Here is a 22,070-nt window from a genome sequence, read left to right on the forward strand (position 1 = left end):
ACCAGATTTGGAGGGGAGGTTCATAATTTAGTCCGAAATTATTGCAAAAATAATTACACTAATCGGCCACATGGTGGTGCTATAACAGCCCCCTTTACGTTTTGGCCTATAACTCTTGAACCGTAGGTCGTAACATCAAAATGTTTCCCTAGATTCCTTGGGTCATGACGCAACTCCCCATATAGGCCACGCCCATTTGCGTCAGGATAGATTTTCCGCCATTTTGAATTTTCTTCAAAACACACTTTTTGCATCTTTTCCTACAGATTTTTTCCAAATCTCACAAAAATCAGTACACGTGATCTATGGACCCATTTCATAAACTTTTCCAAACGGCATTTTGATAGTCCTTACCGTTCGTCCGTAATTGGCTTCCAAAGTTAGTGGGAGGGGCCCGTTTTACCAAAGATGCCAAAAATCACGAACGAATCGTCCAATCGATCCCAAATTTGAATCACATGTCGAGGGTGGTTTACTCAACAAATCACCAAAAGCATTTCCACTTTGATCCATAGGGGGCGCCACAACTGCGCAAAACGTTTTTGGGGGATCACTCCTCTCAAAATGAAAAGCAGGTGATCTTAGAAGTTACATGACGATGTCATTTGCCATCCGCTACATTTGTGGGAGGGGCCTATTTATTATATAAAATATTTTTATTCTCTGACCTACGGTTCAAGAGTTATAGGCCAAAACGTAAAGTGGACTGTTATAGCGCCACCATGAGGCCAAATGGTGTGATTATTTTTAAAATAATTTCGGACTAAATTATGAACCTCCCCTTTAAATCTGGTATCTCTGGCAACTCACAACTGGCCCCTGTAAAAGTCATTACCCCCCCCCCCCAATTGTACATATTCCTTATGCTGTTTTTCTTCCTTTTGTTGTATAAGCAAAGTGTATGGTAAAGTGTATATCAGTCTGTCTCTTAATGTCATCATGAACTGAAAAGGCCCCCTGTTAATCAAGCATTTATGCTTCTCTAGGAAATGTGAGCCTTTTTAGTTTCTTGCCTATTAATTGAAATCTACTGTAAATCTACTGCTTTTCTCTGCAATTTCTAAATAAATACTTCAATCAATCAATTCAAACCATTATGTTCAGTTCACGTAGCTCTGAGACTGATCAGAACCCCTCCCTCCGTTACACTCTGCATGGCTCTGCGCGGCCTGTGACAGTGGAACGTCTCTCTCTCTCTCTCTCTCTCTCTCTCTCTCTCTCTCTCTCTCTCTCTCTCTCTCTCTCTCTCTCTCTCTCTCTCTCTCTCTCTCTCTCCTCTCTCTATATTAAACTTGGCAACACACCAATGAAAGTATAGTCCCGTGTCAGCAACATCGTGATGGCCTAAAATTAATCTTAATAGCAGTTATTGTAAATAATTTGTAAGTTAGCTCATGGACCTGCACATCAGTCTAAAGACAGCAGGTCAGCATTATAGACAGTTTCTCATTCACAGACATACAGTACAAGCAGGTCCCCACGTTCAGCACCACAGACAGCTCCTCATCATCAGACAACAGGTGGGCGCGTAACCGCGCGTTAAAAGCGGTTTCACTCGTTGACATGCCAATAAAGTATTGAATTCGCCAAAGCCAATGAGGTTTAGGCAATCGTGTAATGTATTGGAAGCACATGGTAATCAATCAAGTTTACCTCTATAAAATAAAGTCCCACCAGGTGATAATTCTCTTTTACCAAACATGGCTTACATTCAAGTCGCCAACAGTCGAGGAGGGAAAGCCCTCGTGATGGAATCGTTCCGTTATCTCCGGAATAAGTCCACCCCTGAAAAAATATATTGGCGTTGTGCCCACCCTGGGTGCAACGTGACCATGCACACACGGTGGCTGGATGTGCAGGCAGATGACCCAGCCATCATCATCTTAAGGCCGCCCGGTGAACATGACCACGCGGGAGAGGCGGATTTGGTTGCCACCACGGCTATAATTGAGCGGATGCTCAACCTGGTGGCAGCCGATCCAACTATCCCCGTAAAGCGGGTATATGACCAGATCGTTGCCCAAACCGCTCTGGTCCAACACATCCCCCCCTTCGAAGCCGTGAAAGCGCGTCTGGAGAGACGGCGGGCCAGGCTCATGCCTCCCATCCCCCGCAGAGTAGAGGACGTCGCCGTGCAGGGGGAATGGGCCGTTACCTGGGGAGGGGATGACTTCCTCAGTAAAACCAACAGGCAGCATGGCTTTTTGGTTTTTGGGACGGATGAGAACGTCCAGAAACTGAGTGAATGTGACCAGGTGAGAACCCCTCTTCAATAAAACGTCGTGTCAGTCAGTGAAATGAAATGTAGCCAATAAGCCAGATCATTAATTTAAATATGCATGATTATCAATGCTTGATCAAGCTAAAGGTGCTGGGGCTGAATATTTGTAATAAGGGTTTTCCGCAATAATATGACACAGGTCTAGTTTATATCAGTATGAATAAAATGCATTTTTAATGTTTTAGATATACATGGACGCCACGTTCAAGACATGTCCGAGGCGGTGCTACCAGTTTGCAACAATACATGGCCTCTACAGGGTCGTCCCCTTCATCATGATTTTAATGAGCGGCAAGACAGAGGATATGTACCGCTCTGTCCTCCGTCATGTTAAGAGGAGGGTCGAGCGGGTCACTGAAGAACTGTAAGTGTGTGTGTGTGTGTGTGTGTGTGTGTGTGTGTGTGTGTGTGTGTGTGTGTGTGTGTGTGTGTGTGTGTGTGTGTGTGTGTGTGTGTGTGTGTGTGTGTGTCCAATACTTTTACTTCTACTCCATTACATCTTAAAGGCAAATATTGTACTTTTACTCCACTACAATTATTTGAAAACGTATTAGTTACTAGTAGTTACTTTTCAGATATATAGCCTAAATGATTATATTATGAAACATACATTAACCACTTTAGCCCTATTTAATTTATACCTATTTGAAAATAGCAGATCTACAAGTTTACAACACGCAACACATTGTGAACTTGTAGATCTTCTATTTTCAAATAGTTTAGAACTTTTACTTTTGTACTTTAAGTACATTTTGATGCCAATACTTTTGTACTTTTACTCAAGTAAATTTTGAATTCTGGACTTTTACTTGTAACAGAGTATTTCTAGATTGCAGTATTGGTACTTTCACGTAAATAATTGTAATACTTTTTCCACCACTGCTCGACGCTCACTGTATCATATGTCACTGGTCACTGCACCTTGCTTTTTTATATTTTAACACCTGTCTGTCTGTCTGTCTGTCTGTCTGTCTGTCTGTCCATCCCCCCCTTGATGTCCAAGATGGAGCCCTGCCCAAGTCCTGACGGACTACGAAATGGGCATGATGAATGCCTTCAGGGAGGAGCTGCCAGAGACGCGGATCACTGGATGTTTTTTCCACCTGTGCCAGAGCATGTGGCGTAAGGTGCAGGACCTTGGCCTGGCAGGTCAGTGTTGCATGCTGTGTTAAGTTAGCAGACCACAACAAAAAGTAATTGTGTGATTTCTTCACAGGATAAAGAACTAAATATTAAAATGTATAGGTGCTGTATAGGTTACATAAATAAATAAATAGATACATATTTTAATTTCATAATAATATGCTGATGTGTAGACAATTATAATTGTTATAATAATATACATTCATGGGTAGAAGCTTTTTTTATTTTATAAAATAAATTACTACATTCAGTGTTTATGAATGCTTATGAAATGAGTATAAGTAACTTTTATTTCTTCACTCAACTTTTGCAGGTCCATACAGGCGGGACAGGCACCTGAGAGCCTGGTTCAGGAAGGCGATGTCAACCGGCTACCTCCCTCTCCTTATCCTGAGGCAGAACTTCAGGGCCTTTTGTACCAACAGAGAGACCCGCCGCCAGCTCCGCCGCTACCCCGCGATAGGTGACTTCATCCAATATATGGAGGACACGTACGTGGGGGAGCGGGCACTGTTCCCACCGGCAGTCTGGTGTGTCCATGGCCGGAACTCTGACAACCGCAGCAATAACGCGGTGGAGGGTAAGAACTTAGATTTATTTATTATTATTATTATTAGTATTATTATTATCTTTGGAAATGTCTCATTCCAAATCTGTTGTATTTGCTTCAATATCTCTGAGCAACGTGGGAATTAAATGTAAATGGGCCATGTGCCATGTGTCCTGCATGTATCCTATAGTTCTTATAAATCTATGATTATTTCAGGTTTCCATCACAGATGGAATGTCCGGGTAGACAGGCGCCGTCCATCTGGGTGTTCATCCGAAAACTAAAGGATGAACAGAGGCTGGTGGAGACCGTTTGCGGCCACGTTGATCGCGGGGATCCACCACCTACCCAGCGAATGAAGTGGCGCCGGTTGGAGGAGAGGTTTGAGAGTTTATTCATACTAAGAACAAATAAATAATAAAAGGCTGTTGCATGGCATGGGATTCAAGGAGCAGGTTGAGGCTTTGGCCTAAACTCAGCTTAGGGAGCAGGGGGGTGACGATTGTTATTATATAGCTCCATTAAGAACCTCTCACTCCGCTATCATCTTGGAGCATAGCGGCGTGAGAGGTTCTTAATGGAGCTAGTTATTATAGAACGTATTGTGCACAACAAAAACGTGTTACCTATTAAAATGTATTAATGCTACTATATTGATGTATTATTACTAATATTAATGAACAAATGATTTCCTCCAACAGGCTTAAGATTCTCCGGCGCCAGTACCGCCGTGGACAGAGAACGCTGGACCAGTACTGGCATGCAGGCCAGCACTGCATCCACAACTTTGTGAATAGTCTGTCTGTCTGTCTGTCTGTCTGTCTGTCTGTCTGTCTGTCTGTCTGTCTGTCTGTCTGTCTGTCTGTCTGTCTGTCTGTCTGTCTTTCGAGTACATGTATCCTGACATATTGACCAAGCCCAAGTGCTTTGATTCTTTTTTTTGTTTGTTTCACTGTAGTGGATATTTTTCTGTTTCATAGTAGGCCTACTTTTATTTCTACGCCACTACATCTGAGGAAAATATTGTACTATTGTACATTGTGAGCATTGTGAGCTTGTAGCTCTTTTTATTTTCTTTTTCTTATTTTTTCCTCAAAATATTGTATATTAGAAGAACCTGTTGTTGTTGTTTTTTGTGTGGAACAGGAACAGTAAAGTCCTTTATTGATACCGGACATTATTGTAACAGAGTATTTCTTCATTGAAATATTGATACTTTTACTTAAGCAAAACTTTTCCCCCACTGTGCAAATCGTTCTGAAGCTGAAGGTATAGGGTTAATTTGGATATGTGGGCACCTTTTGAATGGGTTGAACCCACTAATGTTGGGAGTCCTTTTGTACTGAAGAGATGAGCGGAATATTGTGTATGTAGCGCCCCAAAGATGCGCACAGACCCTGTAGGTTTAGCTGCTTCTACGATGACGTAGAGCGTGGCTGGCACACGGCAGGAAAAGTGCCTTTTTATTCAAGATCCTCTTCTGCACGCCTCTTGCTCTTGTTCCTTGGTGGACAGCGAATCCCCGCATATTGTTACCATTATCATATTGTGAGATATCCAATCCAAATGTATCTATTAGGAAGACGCATTTTCTTTGAGGAATTGCATTGTGCTACCAATGGCACATTCTCATGCACGTTAATCGTTTATTTCTTGCTGCGCTGTTATAATAACTGCAGTATTTACGCACAGCCTCGTTTGGTTTGATATTAGTCCAGACTGGACAGCTGTGCGATCTTATGGACGCTCAAGTGTCTTCTTTGAATAGACTATCATATAAACGCAAATGACACAAGGAATTAACCGTCTCCCTTCTGCAGATTGTAGGACAATTATAATCACAGACATTTGTTGAGAATTAGAGAGAGGGAGCCTTTGGATTTTGTGCCGCGCTGCGCCCTGCAGCCCCAGCAAAAAAAGAAAAGAAAAAGGAGGTCTCCAGTTCAAATACTATCATTTTTGGGGGGTCAGGGCCTGAAAAGGTTGAAAACCACTGGTTAACCGTGGTGAAGTGTTGGATATTGTCTCCATAGACTACAGGCTGCGCTCACAGAGATCCCGACCGTTACGCAAGAGAAGGAAAGGACAACATAATAATAATAATAATAATAATAATAATAATAGTCATAAGGGTAATACTAATAATAATATATATTAATAATAATAATAATAATAATAATAATTGTCATAAGGGTAATAATAATAATATATATTAATAATAAAATAGCATGACATAATAATAACAATAATAATGATAATGATGATAAGGGTAATAATAATAACAATACTAATAATAATAATAATTGTCATAAGGGTAATAATAATAATAATAATAATAATAATAATAATAATAATAGTAACATGGGCAATAATAATAATAATAATAATAACAATAATAATAATAATATATTAATAATAAAATAGCATGATGGGGGGGGTCCGTGTTTCTAAGTGGGGGTGTTTCTAAGTGGGGGTGTTTCTAAGTGGGGACCTGTCCCCGCTACTCAAGTGCCTCACTGTTGATTAAGCCTTTTAGAAGAGTCCTCATTTACTGTATCTTAACGTCAATGACCGTTCATGTCCCTTCCCCACTTTTTAGTGTGCAGTGTTTTAACAGAGTGTTCAATTTCATTAGAGTGTGCGCATTATAAGTTGCAGTGTTCTACAGTTTTATCAGTGTGCAGTGTATTCTAAAATGTTCTTATTGTTCCCCGGTCAATAATGGCTGATACTTTGATAGGCTCTTCTGCTGCTATTTAAATAAAGTTGTCATATGATTGTACACACGAAAGCCTCTTTCCGTCTTGTCCAACTTGTGTGGGGATATATATTTGGTGACAACAGTAACAGAGTAAATGCATAGTTTGTTCAGGGTCTCTCCCCTTAAAGAGAGTGGCGTAGTCACTTTGAGTTATCCAAAAGTATCATCGGTGTCCATCTGGTCACATCATGTCATTGACATCAGATTGTGAACATATAAACGCATATAAAGTGACATTACTTACATGTTGCGGGTCGTGTGTGTATCCTTGGTGTATCCTCGAAACAGCCCATCCAGCAGTCGCTAACTTTGTCCAGTAACGTTAAAGTAGCATGTATGGGGATGTGAATGACTTGCGAGGGACGGACGTTAGTGGTGAGAGGTGCTGAGCAGTGGTGGCTGGTAACAGGGGCGCTGACTTTTGTGCACGACCATGGGGGCTGAACTTGACCACCACTCGCCCCCCCCCCCCCCCCCGCCCACTGCGTCGCGGGCATGTACGCGCGCGAAGTGCGCGCGTTTTTTTTTTGTTGCTTAAAGGACAAGACCACTTTGGTAGAGGTTTGGGTTGTGACTACCAGCCACCACTGCTCAGCACCTCTCACCACTAACGTCCGTCCCTCGCAAGTCATTCACATCCCCATACATGCTACTTTAACGTTACTGGACAAAGTTAGCGACTGCTGGATGGGCTGTTTCGAGGATACACCAAGGATACACACACGACCCGCAACATGTAAGTAATGTCACTTTATATGCGTTTATATGTTCACAATCTGATGTCAATGACATGATGTGACCAGATGGACACCGATGATACTTTTGGATAACTCAAAGTGACTACGCCACTCTCTTTAAGGGGAGAGACCCTGAACAAACTATGCATTTACTCTGTTACTGTTGTCACCAAATATATATCCCCACACAAGTTGGACAAGACGGAAAGAGGCTTTCGTGTGTACAATCATATGACAACTTTATTTAAATAGCAGCAGAAGAGCCTATCAAAGTATCAGCCATTATTGACCGGGGAACAATAAGAACATTTTAGAATACACTGCACACTGATAAAACTGTAGAACACTGCAACTTATAATGCGCACACTCTAATGAAATTGAACACTCTGTTAAAACACTGCACACTAAAAAGTGGGGAAGGGACATGAACGGTCATTGACGTTAAGATACAGTAAATGAGGACTCTTCTAAAAGGCTTAATCAACAGTGAGGCACTTGAGTAGCGGGGACAGGTCCCCACTTAGAAACACCCCCACTTAGAAACACCCCCACTTAGAAACACGGACCCCCCCCATCATGCTATTTTATTATTAATATATTATTATTATTATTGTTATTATTATTATTATTATTATTGCCCATGTTACTATTATTATTATTATTATTATTATTATTATTATTATTATTACCCTTATGACAATTATTATTATTATTAGTATTGTTATTATTATTACCCTTATCATCATTATCATTATTATTGTTATTATTATGTCATGCTATTTTATTATTAATATATATTATTATTATTACCCTTATGACAATTATTATTATTATTATTATTATTATTAATATATATTATTATTAGTATTACCCTTATGACTATTATTATTATTATTATTATTATTATTATTATGTTGTCCTTTCCTTCTCTTGCGTAACGGTCGGGATCTCTGTGAGCGCAGCCTGTAGTCTATGGAGACAATATCCAACACTTCACCACGGTTAACCAGTGGTTTTCAACCTTTTCAGGCCCTGACCCCCCAAAAATGATAGTATTTGAACTGGAGACCTCCTTTTTCTTTTCTTTTTTTGCTGGGGCTGCAGGGCGCAGCGCGGCACAAAATCCAAAGGCTCCCTCTCTCTAATTCTCAACAAATGTCTGTGATTATAATTGTCCTACAATCTGCAGAAGGGAGACGGTTAATTCCTTGTGTCATTTGCGTTTATATGATAGTCTATTCAAAGAAGACACTTGAGCGTCCATAAGATCGCACAGCTGTCCAGTCTGGACTAATATCAAACCAAACGAGGCTGTGCGTAAATACTGCAGTTATTATAACAGCGCAGCAAGAAATAAACGATTAACGTGCATGAGAATGTGCCATTGGTAGCACAATGCAATTCCTCAAAGAAAATGCGTCTTCCTAATAGATACATTTGGATTGGATATCTCACAATATGATAATGGTAACAATATGCGGGGATTCGCTGTCCACCAAGGAACAAGAGCAAGAGGCGTGCAGAAGAGGATCTTGAATAAAAAGGCACTTTTCCTGCCGTGTGCCAGCCACGCTCTACGTCATCGTAGAAGCAGCTAAACCTACAGGGTCTGTGCGCATCTTTGGGGCGCTACATACACAATATTCCGCTCATCTCTTCAGTACAAAAGGACTCCCAACATTAGTGGGTTCAACCCATTCAAAAGGTGCCCACATATCCAAATTAACCCTATACCTTCAGCTTCAGAACGATTTGCACAGTGGGGGAAAAGTTTTGCTTAAGTAAAAGTATCAATATTTCAATGAAGAAATACTCTGTTACAATAATGTCCGGTATCAATAAAGGACTTTACTGTTCCTGTTCCACACAAAAAACAACAACAACAGGTTCTTCTAATATACAATATTTTGAGGAAAAAATAAGAAAAAGAAAATAAAAAGAGCTACAAGCTCACAATGCTCACAATGTACAATAGTACAATATTTTCCTCAGATGTAGTGGCGTAGAAATAAAAGTAGGCCTACTATGAAACAGAAAAATATCCACTACAGTGAAACAAACAAAAAAAAGAATCAAAGCACTTGGGCTTGGTCAATATGTCAGGATACATGTACTCGAAAGACAGACAGACAGACAGACAGACAGACAGACAGACAGACAGACAGACAGACAGACAGACAGACAGACAGACAGACAGACAGACAGACAGACAGACAGACAGACAGACTATTCACAAAGTTGTGGATGCAGTGCTGGCCTGCATGCCAGTACTGGTCCAGCGTTCTCTGTCCACGGCGGTACTGGCGCCGGAGAATCTTAAGCCTGTTGGAGGAAATCATTTGTTCATTAATATTAGTAATAATACATCAATATAGTAGCATTAATACATTTTAATAGGTAACACGTTTTTGTTGTGCACAATACGTTCTATAATAACTAGCTCCATTAAGAACCTCTCACGCCGCTATGCTCCAAGATGATAGCGGAGTGAGAGGTTCTTAATGGAGCTATATAATAACAATCGTCACCCCCCTGCTCCCTAAGCTGAGTTTAGGCCAAAGCCTCAACCTGCTCCTTGAATCCCATGCCATGCAACAGCCTTTTATTATTTATTTGTTCTTAGTATGAATAAACTCTCAAACCTCTCCTCCAACCGGCGCCACTTCATTCGCTGGGTAGGTGGTGGATCCCCGCGATCAACGTGGCCGCAAACGGTCTCCACCAGCCTCTGTTCATCCTTTAGTTTTCGGATGAACACCCAGATGGACGGCGCCTGTCTACCCGGACATTCCATCTGTGATGGAAACCTGAAATAATCATAGATTTATAAGAACTATAGGATACATGCAGGACACATGGCACATGGCCCATTTACATTTAATTCCCACGTTGCTCAGAGATATTGAAGCAAATACAACAGATTTGGAATGAGACATTTCCAAAGATAATAATAATACTAATAATAATAATAATAAATAAATCTAAGTTCTTACCCTCCACCGCGTTATTGCTGCGGTTGTCAGAGTTCCGGCCATGGACACACCAGACTGCCGGTGGGAACAGTGCCCGCTCCCCCACGTACGTGTCCTCCATATATTGGATGAAGTCACCTATCGCGGGGTAGCGGCGGAGCTGGCGGCGGGTCTCTCTGTTGGTACAAAAGGCCCTGAAGTTCTGCCTCAGGATAAGGAGAGGGAGGTAGCCGGTTGACATCGCCTTCCTGAACCAGGCTCTCAGGTGCCTGTCCCGCCTGTATGGACCTGCAAAAGTTGAGTGAAGAAATAAAAGTTACTTATACTCATTTCATAAGCATTCATAAACACTGAATGTAGTAATTTATTTTATAAAATAAAAAAAGCTTCTACCCATGAATGTATATTATTATAACAATTATAATTGTCTACACATCAGCATATTATTATGAAATTAAAATATGTATCTATTTATTTATTTATGTAACCTATACAGCACCTATACATTTTAATATTTAGTTCTTTATCCTGTGAAGAAATCACACAATTACTTTTTGTTGTGGTCTGCTAACTTAACACAGCATGCAACACTGACCTGCCAGGCCAAGGTCCTGCACCTTACGCCACATGCTCTGGCACAGGTGGAAAAAACATCCAGTGATCCGCGTCTCTGGCAGCTCCTCCCTGAAGGCATTCATCATGCCCATTTCGTAGTCCGTCAGGACTTGGGCAGGGCTCCATCTTGGACATCAAGGGGGGGATGGACAGACAGACAGACAGACAGACAGACAGACAGACAGGTGTTAAAATATAAAAAAGCAAGGTGCAGTGACCAGTGACATATGATACAGTGAGCGTCGAGCAGTGGTGGAAAAAGTATTACAATTATTTACGTGAAAGTACCAATACTGCAATCTAGAAATACTCTGTTACAAGTAAAAGTCCAGAATTCAAAATTTACTTGAGTAAAAGTACAAAAGTATTGGCATCAAAATGTACTTAAAGTACAAAAGTAAAAGTTCTAAACTATTTGAAAATAGAAGATCTACAAGTTCACAATGTGTTGCGTGTTGTAAACTTGTAGATCTGCTATTTTCAAATAGGTATAAATTAAATAGGGCTAAAGTGGTTAATGTATGTTTCATAATATAATCATTTAGGCTATATATCTGAAAAGTAACTACTAGTAACTAATACGTTTTCAAATAATTGTAGTGGAGTAAAAGTACAATATTTGCCTTTAAGATGTAATGGAGTAGAAGTAAAAGTATTGGACACACACACACACACACACACACACACACACACACACACACACACACACACACACACACACACACACACACACACACACACACACACACACTTACAGTTCTTCAGTGACCCGCTCGACCCTCCTCTTAACATGACGGAGGACAGAGCGGTACATATCCTCTGTCTTGCCGCTCATTAAAATCATGATGAAGGGGACGACCCTGTAGAGGCCATGTATTGTTGCAAACTGGTAGCACCGCCTCGGACATGTCTTGAACGTGGCGTCCATGTATATCTAAAACATTAAAAATGCATTTTATTCATACTGATATAAACTAGACCTGTGTCATATTATTGCGGAAAACCCTTATTACAAATATTCAGCCCCAGCACCTTTAGCTTGATCAAGCATTGATAATCATGCATATTTAAATTAATGATCTGGCTTATTGGCTACATTTCATTTCACTGACTGACACGACGTTTTATTGAAGAGGGGTTCTCACCTGGTCACATTCACTCAGTTTCTGGACGTTCTCATCCGTCCCAAAAACCAAAAAGCCATGCTGCCTGTTGGTTTTACTGAGGAAGTCATCCCCTCCCCAGGTAACGGCCCATTCCCCCTGCACGGCGACGTCCTCTACTCTGCGGGGGATGGGAGGCATGAGCCTGGCCCGCCGTCTCTCCAGACGCGCTTTCACGGCTTCGAAGGGGGGGATGTGTTGGACCAGAGCGGTTTGGGCAACGATCTGGTCATATACCCGCTTTACGGGGATAGTTGGATCGGCTGCCACCAGGTTGAGCATCCGCTCAATTATAGCCGTGGTGGCAACCAAATCCGCCTCTCCCGCGTGGTCATGTTCACCGGGCGGCCTTAAGATGATGATGGCTGGGTCATCTGCCTGCACATCCAGCCACCGTGTGTGCATGGTCACGTTGCACCCAGGGTGGGCACAACGCCAATATATTTTTTCAGGGGTGGACTTATTCCGGAGATAACGGAACGATTCCATCACGAGGGCTTTCCCTCCTCGACTGTTGGCGACTTGAATGTAAGCCATGTTTGGTAAAAGAGAATTATCACCTGGTGGGACTTTATTTTATAGAGGTAAACTTGATTGATTACCATGTGCTTCCAATACATTACACGATTGCCTAAACCTCATTGGCTTTGGCGAATTCAATACTTTATTGGCATGTCAACGAGTGAAACCGCTTTTAACGCGCGGTTACGCGCCCACCTGTTGTCTGATGATGAGGAGCTGTCTGTGGTGCTGAACGTGGGGACCTGCTTGTACTGTATGTCTGTGAATGAGAAACTGTCTATAATGCTGACCTGCTGTCTTTAGACTGATGTGCAGGTCCATGAGCTAACTTACAAATTATTTACAATAACTGCTATTAAGATTAATTTTAGGCCATCACGATGTTGCTGACACGGGACTATACTTTCATTGGTGTGTTGCCAAGGTTAATATAGAGAGAGGAGAGAGAGAGAGAGAGAGAGAGAGAGAGAGAGAGAGAGAGAGAGAGAGAGAGAGAGAGAGAGAGAGAGAGACGTTCCACTGTCACAGGCCGCGCAGAGCCATGCAGAGTGTAACGGAGGGAGGGGTTCTGATCAGTCTCAGAGCTACGTGAACTGAACATAATGGTTTGAATTGATTGATTGAAGTATTTATTTAGAAATTGCAGAGAAAAGCAGTAGATTTACAGTAGATTTCAATTAATAGGCAAGAAACTAAAAAGGCTCACATTTCCTAGAGAAGCATAAATGCTTGATTAACAGGGGGCCTTTTCAGTTCATGATGACATTAAGAGACAGACTGATATACACTTTACCATACACTTTGCTTATACAACAAAAGGAAGAAAAACAGCATAAGGAATATGTACAATTGGGGGGGGGGGGGTAATGACTTTTACAGGGGCCAGTTGTGAGTTGCCAGAGATACCAGATTTAAAGGGGAGGTTCATAATTTAGTCCGAAATTATTTTAAAAATAATCACACCATTTGGCCTCATGGTGGCGCTATAACAGTCCACTTTACGTTTTGGCCTATAACTCTTGAACCGTAGGTCAGAGAATAAAAATATTTTATATAATAAATAGGCCCCTCCCACAAATGTAGCGGATGGCAAATGACATCGTCATGTAACTTCTAAGATCACCTGCTTTTCATTTTGAGAGGAGTGATCCCCCAAAAACGTTTTGCGCAGTTGTGGCGCCCCCTATGGATCAAAGTGGAAATGCTTTTGGTGATTTGTTGAGTAAACCACCCTCGACATGTGATTCAAATTTGGGATCGATTGGACGATTCGTTCGTGATTTTTGGCATCTTTGGTAAAACGGGCCCCTCCCACTAACTTTGGAAGCCAATTACGGACGAACGGTAAGGACTATCAAAATGCCGTTTGGAAAAGTTTATGAAATGGGTCCATAGATCACGTGTACTGATTTTTGTGAGATTTGGAAAAAATCTGTAGGAAAAGATGCAAAAAGTGTGTTTTGAAGAAAATTCAAAATGGCGGAAAATCTATCCTGACGCAAATGGGCGTGGCCTATATGGGGAGTTGCGTCATGACCCAAGGAATCTAGGGAAACATTTTGATGTTACGACCTACGGTTCAAGAGTTATAGGCCAAAACGTAAAGGGGGCTGTTATAGCACCACCATGTGGCCTAATTATTTTTGCAATAATTTCGGACTAAATTATGAACCTCCCCTCCAAATCTGGTAACTTTAGCTCTTACGGTTTCTGAGAAAAAAATACTTGAATTTGAGTTTTTTCACTTTTTCATTAAAGTGGATGGGGAAATTTAATGCACTAATAAATCAATATCAATAAAACTATGCAACCAATCTCTTAGCAAAATACAAGCACACGATTCCCGGTGAGGCCGGTCATTTTGACATATGGCACTAAATTGGGAAAAATAAACTGTGGGAGGAGTTACGATTGGAAATAAAGTTTATCTATATTAATAATAAAGCGTGAAGATAACTATAGTCTGGTTGCCCTGTTAGGGCAACCACACTAATAACAATAAAGACAGCTGGAATTTAACTCATTTACTTAAGTACGCTTTTGAGGTATTTGTGCTTTACTTGAGTATTTCCAATACTTTTACTTCTACTCCACTACATCTCAGAGGCAAATATTGTACTTTTACTCCACTACAATTATTTGAAAACTTTAGTTACTAGTTACTTGTCAGATATATATTATGATATTATGAAACATACATTAACCACTTTAGCCCTATTCATTATTAACCCACCTCCTACATGCATGCAAGCATCATTAATCAAAAGGTGTCAGTCAGCGTTACAGCTACAAGCTCACAACAATGTGTTGCTGATCACCGCGTTGTGAGATTAAATTCGGGGCTGTCATTACTGGACTGATATTGTTTATGGGGGGGCAGCTAGGCCTTATTGCTGATAGATAGTTAGATAGATATTTAAATAGATGTATAGACAGACAGACAGACAGACAGACAGACAGACAGACAGACACTCCGTTACTAGGTGGTGAGCGCACGCACTCAAGCAGCTCTCTGCCAGAAAAGCTTCCAAATGTGAAGTTTTATTTTCGCTTGATATCGGTGGTTGATAGAGAGAAAATGAGTTCATGACTGATAGATAGATAGATAGACAGACAGACAGACAGACAGACAGACAGACAGACAGACAGACCCAGGCCGTCCGTGGGAGCGCACTCACACCAATGCGCTAAATTATAATATAATAATATTAATAATAATAATAATAATAATAGCATCAATTTGTTTATTGCACTGCACAGCATTTACGCACAGCCTCGTTTGGTTTGAGACACACTGTGCACTGTCCAGTCTGGTCTAATATCAAACCAAGCAGGTTGTCGGTGGAGCTGTGCGCAATCTCATCTCATGGACGCCTCTTGAAGACTTCATTTATGGGCATATGAAGTGGACTAATATAGTAAGTGGACAGATTAAGGTGAAAGTTTAATTTCATCATACTTCTGGTGGTGACAGAGACATTAGAATCACAGACAGTTGTTGTGAAGGTGAGAAAAATCCTTCTGAATGTGGCAATTTGGAGAGCTCCAAGTTCCGCACAGATGCTTAATTTATTTTTCCTAGTTCCTTAAATGCTACAGTTTCTTCGAAAATATGTAATCTCCTAGTTCAAAAAGGCGTGGCGCTGTGATGCATCCAAGTTCATGTTCATGTTACCAAGCCATATTGTAGTACAGTCAATAGTAGGCTAATAGGCTGCTTATTAAATCTACAATGAAATGACAACGGATCTCCCTCCCATGCGCGTGTTGTTCTGCAATGATTTTTCATTCATTGGAGGCAGCAAATAAGCAACACATTTAACATATTAAGCTCAGATGATTCCAACCAGGAGGAAAGAGACGGGAGGGCAGGAGAGAGGAGAGGGAGAGAAACGGTATAATGCTTTTTCTTTTCTTTTTGTTGCGTGTCAACTTGCACAGCGCGCCCCATCCCGCACCGCGATAATGGACTCTGAAATCTTGGCTCATGTGTAGCCTATCATAATTATTCACAAAAGTAACATATGTATATATACACTTAGGATTTAGAGAGAACCCTGAACTATTGCGCTTGAGATTTGGGTACATTCTGGGTTAAAACTGAATCTCTCCATTGTCTCCAAACTAAAGGCCCAGAATTAATTGGAGACGACAAAAAGAAAGCAGTGCTGCTCACAAAAATGACATATGCCTATGGTTGAGGCAGGTGTAAACTTTAATTTTATTTAATAAAGGAGGATTAATGAAGCATTAATACACACAGGTGCTTTGATGTTGGGCTAATTTGACAATAGATCAGATGCAAGTGTCTCATTAATGCGCATGAGATGGTTTACCAAGTATGCCTACATTAATTCACATTCATTGTGATTATATATTCGGAATAGTGGTGTGTATAAATAGCAATGCGTCACTATCGCCATTCCGCCACATCGCTATTTAGAAGACTTCCATTCTTCTGAATGGAGGTGTTTCCCATTTGTTTTAAAGACATCGCTATTCCGACAGTGACGCATTGCTATTTATACACACCACTATTCCGAATATATAATCACATGTGTCATCAGTCAGCCTACAATAATAAAAACACACTAATTAATCACTGAGCACCATCATCATTACACAATACATACAATATACTAGCAAGCCCAACTTCCTACCTCCTAGGTAGGAGCCAACTGTGTACCCAACAGATAGGAGCATGGGCTGACCAGGGTCTGGTCTGGCAAACTGGCACTCTACAATACAGAAAACAATATTATTTACACATCACAAAATGGTATATAGGTGTAGTCATAAACCACCATGCTGGGTGAATGCAATACACTCTATTATGTACATGAGCTTCTGGGTTGCTATCAAACCTAGTGAATATAAACATAAGTTAACTCCTACCTCAGACTCTTTCTAAAGTGCATACAGTATATGTGGTTCCCACCAGTCCTGCTGCACAGCACCACCAGAAACTCTGGAAGTGCAGTAACAGTAATAAGTACATATAAAACAACTCCTGAAACAAACAAATAAAAATAAATAAATACAAAAAACTAGCCATTTGTATTGTTGACCTATTTCTACCATATAGAGCAGGTTTCGTTCAATTTCGACCCCTCTGTCACATGGTACTAATGTTTGTGTCCAGAATCACTGCGCCGCGGCAGCCTACTCACGCAGACAGAGTAGGCTCTATATGGTAGAAATAGGTCAACAGTACAAATGACGCTAGTTTTTTAAATTAATTTATTTTTAATGAGCGGCCCCCACCATATCTACTAATCTACCGGAACTACTTCATATTTATCAGACACGGACCATAGCTCTGACCACGGGACTCGGGCAATCAATTAATACCTTTGCAACCACTACATTAATGGTAAGTATTTCCTACAGAAAATACTCAAAAAATCTGAACTAACCCTTTAATAGCACTCCCATTACCTAAACACTAGTTGCAGTTTTGGTGGTTGTGGGCTAACCTGATTGCACAATCTCCCCTGGCCAATACAAGGAGAGATTCCGTCTTCAAGAGCAGTAGAAATTTGCTCTCGGGTAGGTAGGTAGGGACAGCTTTGAAGATCAAGAAGTATGCAAATCTGGTTATGTTGGGCAGTCAGTGTAACTTGTCGCCGATACGGCTACTGTACAAGTTTATCCACTGATGGTGTGCAGATCAGTATTACGGATATTATAATTGACTTTTGTCTGAATGAGTCGGCGAATAATCGCTGACTCATTCAGATATCATAGCAACACCAGATGTTGCCTATGAAGAAAATAACTATTTAGCTGACTTTGTGAATGCTTTATGTATTGTTTAACATTTGAATATATAGTCCACAGAATATATGACCCCCACAGAGGCCACAGAGGCTCCCCAGGCCTTCTCCAATGAGGAGAGGGACAACCTCCCTGTGTTCACCATGGACTACCACCGCGTCCAGGTTCCCTTTGAGATCACGCTGTGGATCCTGCTGACGTCCTTTGCTAAAATTGGTATGTATACAGACGGTGGGTGGGAAAAAGTACTCAAATGTTTTACTTAAAGGTAGGTTAAAAAGGTTAAAGTACTATATTCTGATAGTAATCATTGCTACAGAGCGTTTGTTAAGTCACAGGGGTCTCTCCTGCTCTTAAGTAAACAGACTGAATGTAAAAAGTATTACATTCAGTGAAGTCAGATAACACAATTTCAAGACTTTTACAGGTTTTTAGTAATGAATATAGGTTAGGGTTCAGGATGAGAGTAAGAGCAGTAAGAGCCCTGAGTTTTTTTCTTAAATTAACATGGCTGGTCCTCTACTCTACTCTACTCTACTCTACTCTACTCTACTCTACTCTACTCTACTCTACTCTACTCTACTCTACTCTACTCTACTCTACTCTACTCTACTCTACTCCACTCTACTCTACTCTACTCTACTCTACTCTACTCTACTCTACTCTACTCTCTCCTCTCCTCAACCCGCCCCCCCGCAAAATAGGTTTCAACGTCTACCATAAGATCACCATCTGGATCCCAGAGACGTGTCTGCTCATCTCCATCGGCCTGATCGTGGGGGGCATCATGCGCGCGATCAAGGAGAAATCCCCCGACATGCTGGACTCCAACATCTTCTTCCTCTACATGCTGCCGCTCATCGCGCTGGAGAACGGCTACTTCATGCCCACACGGGCCTTCTTCGAGAACGTGGGCACGGTGGTGTGGTTCGCCGTGGTGGGCACCCTGTGGAACAGCATCGGCATCGGCCTGTCCCTCTACGCCATCTGCCAGATCGAGGTGTTCGGCGTCCAGGACATCAGCCTGCAGGTACCGGTTTGATGATGATGTGTAAAGTGTTCACTCCCTGCTCTGTGATTTATTTATAGTGGTCAGTGGTGTAAAGCAACTAAGTACATTTACACAAGTACTGTACTTAAGTACAATTTTGAGGTATTTTCTTTTACTTTACTGGAGTATTTCCAATTGTCTGTACTTTTACTTCTACTCCACTACATCTCAGAGGCTATCTCAGAGTACTTTTACTCCACTACAATTATTTGAAAACATTAGTTACTAGTTACTTTGTATACTTTGATTGTTATTACAAAACACACATTACTCACTTCAGCCCTATACATTTTGGCCATTTGAAAATAGCTGATCTACAAGCTCACAATGTGAGCTTGTAGATCTGCTATTTCAAAAGATTTTTTATACATTTTATACATTTGAAAACGTTTTTGACACCAATACTTTTGTACCTTTACTCAAGTAAATTTGGATTAACAGACTTTTACTTGTAACAAAGTCTTTCTACATTGCAGTATTAATACTTTTACTTAAGTGAAAACATTGAGTACTTTTTCCACCACTGGTCGTGGCCCAAGGTTTTGCCAAAACACCCTATTGATTGAACAGGAAATAGTGCATGACTTTTTCTCCCATCATGGGACAGGGACAGGGGTAGGTAGGTAGGACTGGTCGGTGTCGAACCAGTCTACTTTCTCTAGTAGTGTTTACAGGGCTCTATTCAGGGTGAAATTTGAACAAACCACTAATTACGAATTTCGGACTAGGCAAGAGGCGTTTCCCCGCAAAATTCGGTATTCTGTGGCACCCCTCTCACCCGCCAAACACCTGAGCTACCCCTTACATTATGCATAGGTGTGGTTTGGGCGTTACAATGATAAAACCAATCACCGTGCCAGAAGCCATTGCCTTTAAGAGAAGACTGCGCTAGCCGTCATCCCCGATCCAATATATGCTCTAGCCTATCTCCCTGTCTGCAGTCTCTGCACTGTTGCCTGGTCTGATTATTATAAGCCGCATTGGGCTTGTTTTCCTTCTTTTTTTTAATTTTATCCAAATACATTTTTATGTTAATTTGTAGCCTATTGTGTTCACAATAAGCTTGTCATATTAGTCAGATCCGGAATAGTATATGAAAGCCATTTAAAATATTTATACTATTGGTACACACCGGCTGCTCCCAAATAATTAATTACATCATGTTGCGACAACGCTCCTACGTGGTACACAGACAAACAGTAGCACATGGGTATAATAAATTGGACAGTTTTAGGAAAGGTCTATAGCCTATGTACTCACGTTGGCTGTATTGTTCTATTTCCACCATTCTAATGGATTCCAGGGGTGTGTAAACATCTCTGTAGTAGCTCCATAGTTTCCTCTGAAGTGACGCAGTTAAAGTTAACTTACATCCATATTGTCCCCGTTATCTTTCATCATCCACCTTTGTTCAGTAATCCCGAACAGAGCTAAACTTTAAGTTTACATCAATCAAAGCCTCTCAAACCCAGACACATTGCTGCAATGCGTATGTGCGTCGCCTACCTACCCAAAATAACAGACATACAAGCTATCAACGGCGCTGCGTCATGTCTGTCGACAGCTTACAGATCTGTTATTTTGGACAGCATACAATGAGGCGCGCGCGCCACGGAGAAGCCAAACCAAAAACATTACATTACGTGGTCAACAACATACTAGACATGTAACTTGCTTGGAGCTTTTAATGCAGTGGTTCTCAACCTGTGGGACGAGACCACAATGGAGCACCCAACGCCTGGCGAGCTTGTAGATCTGCTATTTTCACAATATTTATCTGTGGAACCGAGTCAAATAAAATGGGGGGGTCCCCAGTTCAAATATGGTTATTTTGGGGGGTCATGAACGTAGCGTTTACGCGGGGAATATAATAATAATATATGCTAATATATATAATATAGGCTATAATATAATATTCACCCGCAGCATGGGTTTAACGAGACAGCAGCCAAAATGAAAATCACACTAGATGATCCTATCATCTTATAAAAAATTTAAGTGCTTAAGATTTTAGCCCAAACCCAACGGGACCCGACCCGGCCCGTCGGCACCGGCTGAGCCGGGTCTACGTTTTTTTTACATCCAAATAAATTCACATATTAATTAATTTGTAGCGTAGGCTATTGTGTTCACAATAAGCAACTTGTCATATTAGTCAGATCCCCAAGAGTATATGAAAGCCATTTAAAATAGTTATATATTCTTACACAGCTGATGCCAAATAATTAATCAACAGGGCAGCGCAACGCAAAAGTAAAATCAAGTCATGACGCAGCAGCAGATCGAGCACCCTTTAAAGTTTAAACCATAACATGACATCTTCAGACTATTGAGCTTTCTTCATGTCTTTTTCACCTCAAAGTAAATGTTGGATTATTTCTTCAAATGAGAGCACAGCGGGCAGTAGCCTAGAAGGTAACATTGGATGTGATTTCTCCATCACAAAAATGATTACGGTTATTCTATGAAACATATTTCATAGAATAACCATAATCATTTTTAAAATGGTTATGGGGCAGTGTATATATTTATATAGCCCTATTTGCTCCAAGCTGTTTTTTAAATAAAATATAGACTGCTGGAAGAATTAACGAATTACCAAGATTTAATGAGAAATAAGGCTTCTTTAGAAAAATGACTGACGGGCTGGGCTGGGCCTAATTTGTCAATTATTAGTCGAGCCGGGCTGAAATATTTAGGGGATATGAAAGCTCTAGTTAGTAGTTTGAAGTGCTCATGTGGCTAGTTGCTTCTTTTTGTTTTCATAGACCTGCGGTTGCTTATTTCTCGCCAAGGCTGGCAACACGGCTCATGGTCCAACGCACAAAGCCATTGTAGTGTCTGTGTGCACTTGGCAGGTGATTTTAGAAACCGGCGGGTGGTATTAGATTCCACTCATCATCATCATCGGCGATCACTCGAAACGAGTATGATTGTCCTCCTGTAGGTGGGTCTGGTCATCTGTGGGTCCTCAGGTGGCTGTAGAGGCCAATCCGG

At 41.1% G+C, this 22,070-nt stretch overlaps 2 protein-coding genes across 2 annotated transcripts in view; one reads left to right on the top strand and one right to left on the bottom strand.

The window, feature by feature from the left end:
* The window catches only part of LOC308102860 (sodium/hydrogen exchanger 2-like), a gene marked incomplete at its 3' end in the record, with an annotated part of 46,884 nt that extends 39,791 nt beyond the window's left edge, over window positions 1-7,093 (bottom strand). Inside the window, exon 1 of the mRNA XM_080452714.1 lies at window positions 6,980-7,093. The remainder of the gene's footprint in view (window positions 1-6,979) is intronic.
* A 264-nt stretch (window positions 7,094-7,357) lies between these two features.
* The window catches only part of LOC308102861 (sodium/hydrogen exchanger 2-like), a gene marked incomplete at its 3' end in the record, with an annotated part of 35,803 nt that continues 21,090 nt past the window's right edge, over window positions 7,358-22,070 (top strand). The window contains exons 1-3 of the mRNA XM_080452715.1: window positions 7,358-7,471; window positions 18,079-18,238; window positions 18,727-19,052. Coding sequence (XP_080308841.1) covers window positions 18,091-18,238; window positions 18,727-19,052 — 474 coding nt within the window. The 5' untranslated portion in view covers window positions 7,358-7,471; window positions 18,079-18,090. The remainder of the gene's footprint in view (window positions 7,472-18,078; window positions 18,239-18,726; window positions 19,053-22,070) is intronic.

This window comes from Gymnoscopelus braueri, assembly GCF_963280865.1.
Source record: "Gymnoscopelus braueri genome assembly, chromosome: 16".
NCBI lineage: Eukaryota > Metazoa > Chordata > Actinopteri > Myctophiformes > Myctophidae > Gymnoscopelus > Gymnoscopelus braueri.